This window comes from Choloepus didactylus, chromosome X (genome assembly GCF_015220235.1).
Source record: "Choloepus didactylus isolate mChoDid1 chromosome X, mChoDid1.pri, whole genome shotgun sequence".
Classification (NCBI taxonomy): domain Eukaryota; kingdom Metazoa; phylum Chordata; class Mammalia; order Pilosa; family Megalonychidae; genus Choloepus; species Choloepus didactylus.
Genome location: NC_051334.1, coordinates 99878909 through 99889037, shown reverse-complemented (window position 1 = coordinate 99889037; position 10129 = coordinate 99878909). Strand labels below are relative to the sequence as shown.

Here is a 10129-nt window from a genome sequence, read left to right as displayed (position 1 = left end):
ATAATCCATATTGTAGAATTTAGTGAATTCCTATAGCTTTCCTGGAAAATCCCTATCAAATGTAATTACCTTTTCATAAATCTGCTCCTTTGGTTAGCCTTGCCTTTACTTCTGACTTACTGTAATCATGTATAGCGTCAGAAATGTTTCATCCCTACTTGACATTTCAAAATTAAAACAATTCGAAATCAGAATAATGCAGGAAATGAAATATGTAGTCTGTAAAGCTTGGCTACTTTCAAGCTAATAAAGCTAAGATTACTCCCCTCTACTGACCATCAGAAGTAATACTATTCCAAACCTATTTTAGTCATGGGGGAAGGTAATACATAATGACAGTTTTGCCATAAAATGAAAACCTCATGATTTGTCAGCTACAGTAACAATAACAGAACTTCATTTTTACAATTAACAGTAGTGAGCATCCAACCTGAGTGTTTGTGTAACATGTGCAGCATTGTGTGTGTTACTTGTCTCACAGTGCTTCAGACCGAGTAAATTATATCCCTCAGTTGGGTAGTACAAAGGTAATTCTGTTACCATATGTTGTTTTAAAAGCTATATCTATGACAGGTACATTATCAGTGATGTGTGTCTATAAGATGCCCATTATCTCCTTCATCTACAGAAATCGCTTCTCTCCAAAGTTTGTGAGTGAGCTCTATTCATCAACTAGGAACTCCAACCTACATAAAAGACCCATTTAAGTCAGGGCAGGATTTTGTTGCCATCATTAAAAAGAGATTTCATAAGTGTATCCAAATCCTTACATCCAGCCCATGCAAGAATTTGGAATGGAGGAATACAAAAGTCTCACTTCCAAGATGAAAAAAGTTTTTTTAAAGTATATTAGGAAACAAATATATTGAGAATTCATTACTTTCCCCATGTTTTATTGTAAAAAAAAATACTATTTAAAAAATCATTATTTTGTGAACTGATTCCTGGGAGAAAAATAAAAACATAATAACCAAGTAACTAACTGTTACATTGGCACAAGCGCAGGTCTTAAAAGTACAAAAATATGATGTGAATATATACAACAAGGCCACTGAAGCATTCCGCAGAAATCCTGCTTATGCTGTATTGCCTCAGTAGGTTAAATAAAGTTATTTTTTTTAAAATTTTCATTGGGATTGTTCTGATACCATACCATCCAAAGATCCAAAGTGTACAATCAGTTGCCCCTGGTACCCACATACAGCTGTGCATCCATCACCGCACTTAATTTTTGTTCAATTTTTAGAAACTTTTTATTACCCCAGGCAAGAAATAAAGTGAAAGATGTGAAAAGAGAAAAAAAAAAAAAAAGAAAAGAAAAGAAAAGGAAACTCAAATCCTCCCATAACCCTAACCAACCCCCCTAAATTGTTGACTCATGGTGTTGGTATAGTACATTTGTTACTGTTTATGAAAGAATGTTGAAGTACTGCTAACTGTAGTATATAGTTTGCAATAGGTATATATTTCTTCCCTATATGCCCCTCTATTATTAACTTCTAGTTCTATTGTCATACATTCGTTCTGGTTCATGGAAGAGTTTTCTAATATTTGTACAGTTAATCATGGACATTGCCCACCATAGGATTCAGTTTTATATGTTCTCATCTTTTGACCTCCAACTTTCCTTCTGGTGACATATATGACTCTGAGCTTCCCCTTTCCACCTCATTCACACACCATTCGGCACTGTTAGTTATTCTCACATCTTGCTACTGACACCTTTGTTCATTTCCCAACATTTAAGTTCATCCTAGTTGAACATTCTGCTCATACTAAGCAACCACTCCCCATTCTTAAGGCTCATCCTATATCTTGGTACCTTATATTTCATGTCTATGAGTTTACATATTATAATTAGTTCTTATCAGTGAGACCCTGCAATATTTGTCCTTATGTGTCTGGCTTATTTCACTCAGTATATTGCCTTTGAGGTTTTGACATCTACCCATTTTTTTTTAAGATGGTTTTGTTCACACACCATACATTCCATCCTAAGTAAACAATCAGTGGTTCTCTATATGGTCACATATTTATGTGTTCACCACCTTCACCACTATCTATATAAGGGTATCTACATTTCTTCCACAAGGCAGAAGGGAGAGGCAAAGAAGGTAGAGAGGCAAAAGAAAGAGGAAAAAAAATGACAGCTAGAAAGTAGCAAAAGGAGAAGTAACCTTAAAGTAAAGAGTCAGACAACACCACCAATGTCAGGTGTCTAACATGCCTCCCCATCCCCTCCTCCTATCTGCATTTACCTTGGTATATCACCTTTGTTACATTAAACGAAGCATAATACACTACAATGATTCTGTTAGTTACAGTCTCTAGTTTATGTTGATTGCATCCCTCCCCCAATGCCTCCCCATTTTTAAAACCTTGCAAGGTTGACATTTGCTTGTTCTCCCTCATAAAAGAACATATTTGTACATTTTATCACAATTGTTGAACACTCTAGATTTCGCCAAGTTACACAGTCCCGTTCTTTATCTTTCCTCCTTTCTTCTGGTGTCTCCCATGCTCCCAACCTTCCTCTCTCAACCATATTCATAGTTATCTTTGTTCAGTGCACTAACATTGCTGTACTACCATCTCCCAAAATTGTGTTCCAAACCATGCACTCCTGTCTTCTCCTATCACTCTGTAGTGCTCCCTTTAGTATTTCCTGTAGGGTGGGTGTCTTGTTCAAAAAGTCTCTCATTGTCTGTTTGTCGGAAAATATTTTGAGCTCTCCCTCATATTTGAAGGAAAGCTTTGCTGGATATAGGATTCTTGGTTGGTATTTTTTCTCTTTCAGTATCTTAAATATATCACACCACTTCCTTCTTGCCTCCATGGTTTCTGCTGAGAGATCCACACATAGTCTTATTAAGCTTCCTTTGTATGTGATGGATTGCTTTTCTCTTGCTGCTTTCAGGATTCTCTCTTTGTCTTTGACATTTGATAATCTGATTATTAAGTGTCTTGGCGTAGGCCTATTCAGATCTATTCTGTGTGGAGTATGCTGCGCTTCTTGGATCTGTAATTTTATGTCTTTCATAAGAGATGGGAAATTTTCATTGATTATTTCCTCTATTATTGCCTCTGCCCCTTTCCCCTTCTCTTCTCCTTCTGGGACACCAATGATACATACATTCTTGCACTTTGTTTCATCTTTAAGTTCCCAGAGACATTGCTCATATTTTTTCATTCTTTTCTCCATCAGCTCCTTTGCGTGTAGGCTTTCAGGTGTTTTGTTCTCCAGTTCTTAAGTGTTTTCTTCTGCCTCTTGAGATCTGCCCTTGTATGTTTCCATTGTATCTTTTGTCTCTTGTGTTTTGCCTTTCATTTCCATAGATTCTACTAGTTGTTTTTTTGAACTTTCAATTTCTGCCTTATGTATGCCCAGTGTTTTCATTACAGCCTCTATCTCTTTTGTGAAATATTCTCTAAACTTTTTGAATTGATTTACCATTAGTTGTTCAAATTCCTGTATCTCAGTTGAAGTGTACATTTGTTCCTTTGGGCCATAGCTTTGTTTTTCTTAGTGTAGGTTGTAGTTTTCTGTTGTCTAGGCATCTGACCTCCTAGGCCACCCAAATCAGGTTTTCCCAGATGAGAACAGTTTCAGGTCACAGAAGGAGGTAGTATTCAGTATCTGGTTTCCCTGATGGTTTTTCTTAGAGGATTTATACACCTGTGCTTTTCTGCCTGGCAGGTGCATGTGTCAGCCTGTCACCACCTGTGTAAGAGGGTGTGGCCTGTGGCACTCCTCCCCCATACTTTGGGGTCTGGTTCCAGAAAGGGAGGCGGTTGAGTTGGGCCCCTCCCTTTCCTCTTGGGAAGCTATGCCCCCTCCAGGGAGGTCATCTGAATATCAATAAGTTCTTTATTTTTCTGACTCTGCTGATCAAAGTTTTTTGATTTTAAAATTGCTGAGGCTGTCTTTACTGCAAAGTGCTGCAGGCTGAAAATGGCTGAGGTTTTCTCCACAGAGAGAGAAAGGGACAGAAAAGCTCCCAGTTTCACCCATCAGCCAGAGATAGCACCCGATCCTCTGGGCTCCCCGTCCTGGGACAGATATGTCCCTTGACTATCCCAAGTTCAGTTGTCACCAAAAGCCTGTGTCTGCTTGTTGAGGATTTGCTGTCTGTATTGAGCAGTTAACATTAAAACCCCAGTTGGAGCTGGGCTGAGAGAGTGCTGCTCTCTAGCATTGTGAGGCTTCTGTGAAGGAGTGGCTCTCAGCTCTCAGCTCTCAGTGCAGGTCCGCAGTTTTACTTACAGATTTTATGCTGTGATCTCAGGCATTCCTCCCAATTCAGGTTGCTAGATTATGAGTGGACAGTCACGTTTGTCTCCCCGCAGTTATTCCAGGTTATTTACTAGTTTTTTAGTCATTTATGAATTGTTCCGGGGGGGCTAGCAGCCTTCCACTCCTCTCTATGCTGCCATACTAGCTCCTAATAAAGTTAATTTTCCCTTCTATATGTTCTGGAGGAAGCCAACATAGCAAGTATTTACCACAAGGAGGCAAGGGGAGTAAGCAAGGACATCTCTAAATGCATAAAGATGAATATAAACATTTTAAAATGGTAATTTCTAATGACAAAATCCAGTCTGAACTCTCTCAAGGGCCTAGGTTCTAGACATAACTGTCCCCTTACCAATTTCAGCAGGCCAGTGTTTTGAAATATTTTCAAAGGGAAGCTTGGCCTGAATTGTAGCAAGTATGAGACGCTAGATTGTCAATGAGGTATTTACAAATGGACCTTGATTCTTCATAATAAATAACCAAGATTTATAAACACAACTACATAAAACTGGTATCCTTATATGGGTGGTGGCTCTTCTAATCTTAGCACTAACTAAATAACCAAGGACCAGTGTTCCTGCACAATGCAACAATTATTTGTATTTATATAAAGGGAAAAATTAAAAAAAAAAACCTTCTGCATTGTGTCACTGATTCAAAGATGGGAATATACAGAAAACAGGAGAATCACCTATTGTTTTTTCTAACACTTTGATACATAGCCTTCTCTTTGTTATATACTCATATAAGATGTTACAATACAACTGTATTTTTGAAATTGGAGTTTACTGTAAGGATCATTGAAAAATCTTACAGAAAGCCATGATATTCATGGGCTTCTGTATTCAAAAAGCAACTTTTACTGTACATACAGATATATAATATAATTTAACTATCTATCTAATGCCATTTCTATAGGCAGATTGCCTTCTTTGTTGTTATGTCAAACTCTTAATTGAGCCATGGAACAATGATAATCACAGTATTATTGACACCCCTTAAGGGTCTTATAATGAATATAGTAGAAAAAAAAATTCCCCCCAGGAAATATATTCTTAGAATGTATCAAAAATGTTTTTACTATCAGCTTCATGTATAGCCATGGGAAAGTTTAAAGAAAGTTTAAATTTTTTGAAACAAGAATCCTTGCTTTGGCTTTACTTCTGAATTACAGTTGTGATTTTCTTCCTTGATATCTTCTACTTTTAGCCAGGATGGGGGAAAATACTGAGTGACTCTCAGTCCCCAAGACCCTTGGAATAGATAAATAAGAATATCCTCTGAATGTTACACTATAAAAAATTATATTGGAGAGAGTGACATATTCAAGATGGCAGCTTAAGATATCCCCAGGAAAATTTCCCCTTAGAGACAACTAAATAAATTATATGTGTAAGGGGGATTCCACTTGCTTGAAACTCTGGAGGATGATAGAGAATGGAAAAAGGCTGCACAAATGCTGAATCAAAGGAAATAAAACACCAAAACAGAAGGTAGGAAATCTGCAACTCAGACTTGCCAGCACGGATCCCTCCCCCACACATTTTAAGTGGCACACAGAAGCACCAGTTTGTCTCAGCCATTTCATGCAGTGGTCACTGACCACAGAGCCACCCACAGCAGTGATTTAGAACCCCACACACAGGCAGGCATGAGGATTCAATGTCACATAGAACAAAAGCAGGGTCTTAGTGGTCAGTGAGTGCATGCATACAAAGTGTGCCCCAGGAAACAAGAGAGAGACATGTGGCAGAATTTTGGAAAGTAGTGCACACTACCACCCCAGTCTCTAATTGGTGGTGCACCTAAACAAAGTGCAGGCAATTTTGAACTCTTATACCATCTGACTGCCTGAGATAGGATACCCTAAATGGGCAGGTTACTAGAGGCAGAAAAGTCAATCAATAAAAGTAGAAAACTGAACTGCTGTCAGGCACCACAGATCCAGGACTGAAAGGTGTGATGAAAAGGCGAACCTTAGCATGAGAAAGCATTTGACCAAATTATAGCCACTGGGGAGGAAAATTTGCATAAAAGCAAACAGAAGAGCCCAGGACTCCTGAAGGAAGAACAGAGGAAATGAAATATTCTCCTGGAAGGGAAACAGTCAGACATAATAGGGTAATCATAAAGTTACAGCACATTCCCAGGGCAAGAGACAGGTGCAGAAGACCTTAGAAAATCTGAACCATTAAACACAGACTGCCTTAAATATTCAGAATAAGCTAGACCAAACACCGAAGAGCAGACTTAAGGCACAGTCAATCCATAATAAAACTCTAAGCAAGTGGAAGAAGCTGACTTCCAGAGAGAGCACATCAAAATAACCAAAGGCCCAGACATAAGCCAAAGGTCACAAGACATAAAAAACAAAAACTAAAACAAACAATCAAACCAAAAATTACAGGAAGATATCGTTCATTCCACAGAACAAATTAAAACTTCAGAGGAAAAACAGACATTGGAAAAATTAATCAAATAATTTCAAACAAATCTCCTAAATCAATTTAAGGAGCTAAAGGAAAATATTGATAGAAATAAACTAATTCTGGATACAGAGATAAAGGATATTAAGTCAATGTTTGAACAAAAAGAAGAATTGGAATGTTTAACAGTGAACATAGCAGAACATATGGAGATGAAAAACACAATAAAAGAGATTAAAAATACACTAGAACAGCAGATTTGAACAAGCAGAAAAATAAGTGAACTAGAAGAAGGGACAATCAAAATCTTCCTATTGGATAGAGAAAAGAGTTTTAAAAAGTAAGCAGAGGAGTTCAGGTGAGGAGAGCGTGCTCGGAGTTATTTACTGTTGCTTTTGTCATAGTTCGTCCGCTAAACTGCATCGTTGCTGTGTCCCAGAACATGGGCATCGGCAAGAATGGAGATCTGCCATGGCCCCTGCTCAGGAATGAATTTAAGTATTTCCAAAGAATGACCACAACTTCTTCAGTAGAAGGTAAACAGAATCTGGTGATTATGGGTAGAAAGACCTGGTTCTCCATCCCTGAGAAGAATCGGCCTTTAAAAGACAGAATTAATTTAGTTCTCAGTCGAGAACTCAAGGAACCCCCACAAGGAGCACATTTTCTTGCCAAAAGTCTGGATGATGCCTTAAAACTTATTGAGCAACCAGAATTAGCAAATAAAGTAGACATGGTTTGGATTGTGGGAGGCAGTTCTGTTTATAAGGAAGCCATGAATCGGCCAGGCCATCTTAGACTGTTTGTGACAAGGATCATGCAGGAATTTGAAAGTGACATATTTTTTCCAGAAATTGATACAGAGAAATGTAAACTTCTCCCAGAATACCCAGGTGTTCTTTCTGATGTCCAGGAAGAGAAAGGCATTAAGTACAAATTTGAAGTGTATGAAAAGAACGATTAATATGAAGATGTTTTCTGACTTAATTCAATTTGTTCCCCTTCCCCTCCAAAAATTAAGTACTTTTGCATTAGAAAAAAAGACTTTTGTTAACTTTAAATCTATGGATAAGCATTGTGGTTTTACTCTCCATTAATCTTAACTAAACTGTATCAGATAAAAAAAAAAAGTAAGCAGAGAATTTACTGGCAAGGTGGCAGAATAGTGAGCTGTTACTCCTCTAGAACAGCTGGTAAATATCCAGGAACTGTATGGAACAGCTGCTTCCAGAACTTCTGTGACTGGTCATGCATCATACACCAATGTGGAAGGGGTGGAATGGCTGAGATTGTAGCTGGTGCCCTCCTTTCCCCAGGCAGATCAGACTGTCTTGGAGCTGGTTACCTGTGGGAAAAAGAGACAATCTGTGCTGGGAGCAAGGAGGGGGGCTCAAACAGGCACCAACAACAAATCTCAACTGCTGGATAAAATATCCAAGTGCAGATAAACCAGAAGCAGGCACCAAAGGAGACAGGAGGAATCCATCCAGCAGAGAGGAGGTGGGGCTGACAACAACAGCAGCAAAAACAGAGACTTTTGGAGTCGGAGGAGTTCAGAATATATACTGGAAATGGGCTGGGTTCCAAGAAAAATGGGCACATACAGATGGGAACCAAATATGGCTCTGGATTCCAAACCTGGGGAGCTGGAGTCTGGCTCTGAAAAGGTTTTTTTGTTTTGTTTTCTGTTCAGGATAGGAAAAGCACAGAGTCTAGAGGCTTCACAGGAGGGTCTCACAACCTGCAGGCTCTCATTCTCAGAGAAACTTCATACTCTATTCCTGAGACCTGGTCCTCTCTGGACTGGGAAAATCTGATTCAGGTTGATCATATCTGTGGAGACCCTCTCACTAAAAGGTTACATAGAGGCAAGGCAAGAACCAGAAAAATAAGAGGTGAAAAATTCTGATCAACTAAAGAGAAGCTATGTAAGAGGTCTAGAATCAGTGGAATGGCATGCCAAATAACAGAAGAGAACAAAGTCAACCAACAAGAAAACCCTAGGTAAAAGAGGGAAAATGAACTCCAGAATAAAGTAATTAAGAAAATCAGATGCCTAGACAGCTAAAAATAATGAGCCATACTAGGAAACATATAAATATGGACCAGTCTAAGTAACAAACTAAGATTTCTACTGAGATACAGGAATTGAAACAACTAATTAATAATCAAAAAACTATCTCCTAATACACTTCAAAAATCAAATCAATTAGCTGAGGAAAGACATGGCAAAAGAGATGAAGGATATAAAGAAGAAATTGGGGGAACATAAGGAGGAACTTGAAAGTTTGAAAAAACAAATGGCAGAACTTATGGGCAAGAAAGTCAAAATTGAAAAGATGAAAAACACAATGGAGACTTACAACACGAGTTTTGAAGAAGCAGAACAAAGGATAAGTGAACTAGAAGATGGGACATCTGTAATCCTACACCAAAGGAACAGATAAGGAAAAGAATGGAAAAATATGAGCAGGGTTTAGAGAAATGAATGACAACATGAAGCACACAAATATACATGATATGTGTGTCCCAGAAGGAAAAGACAATGAAATAAATGCAAAAAGAGTAACAGAAGACATAATCACTGAAAATTTCCTAACTCTTATGAAAGACAGATAATTACAGATTCAAGAAATACAGCATACTCCAAATAGAATATATCCCAATAGACCTACTCCAAGACACTAATCACATTATCCAATGTCAGAGACAAAGAGAGAATTCTGAAAGCAGCAAGAGAAAAGCAATCAATCACATACAAGGGAAGCTTGAAAAGACCATGTACAGATTTCTCCACAGAAACCTTGGAGGTGAGAAGGCAGTGGTATGATATATTTAAGATACTGAAAGAGAAAAACTACCAATCAAGAATTCTAGATCTGGCAAAACTGTCCTTCAAAAATGAGGGGGATGAATCCAGCAGCAAATTAAAAGAATTATACACCACGACCAGGTGGGATTTATTCCAGGTATGCAAGGCTGGTTCAACACAAGAAAATCAGTTAATGTAATACACCACATCAATAAATCAAAGCAGAAGAACCACATGATCATCTCGATTGATGCAGAAAAGGCATTTGACAAAATTCAACATCCTTTCCTGATGAAAACACTTCAAAGGATAGGAATAGAAGGGAACTTTTTCAGTATGATAAAGGCAATATATGAAAAACCCACAGCTAACATTACACTCAATGGGGAGAGACTGAAAGCTTTTCCTCTAAGATCAGGAACAAGACAGGGATGCCCACTATCACCATTGCTATTCAACATTGTGCTGGAAGTTCTAGCTAGAGCAATTAGGCAAGAAAAAGAAATAAAAGGCATCCAAATTGGAGAGGAAGAAGTAAGGCTTTCACTATTTGCAGATGACATGATTCTATATGTAGGAAATCTAGAAAAATCTACA

General features: G+C 38.1%; 1 protein-coding gene across 1 annotated transcript; it reads left to right on the top strand.

Moving 5' to 3' along the window:
* The first annotated feature begins 312 nt into the window (after window positions 1-312).
* LOC119522276 (dihydrofolate reductase-like) lies at window positions 313-7766 on the top strand. The gene is made up of 2 exons (XM_037820851.1): window positions 313-322; window positions 7125-7766. Exons 1-2 carry the CDS (start codon window positions 313-315, stop codon window positions 7682-7684), a joined length of 570 nt encoding a protein of 189 aa, XP_037676779.1. The 3' UTR covers window positions 7685-7766.
* Window positions 7767-10129: the final 2363 nt, after the last annotated feature.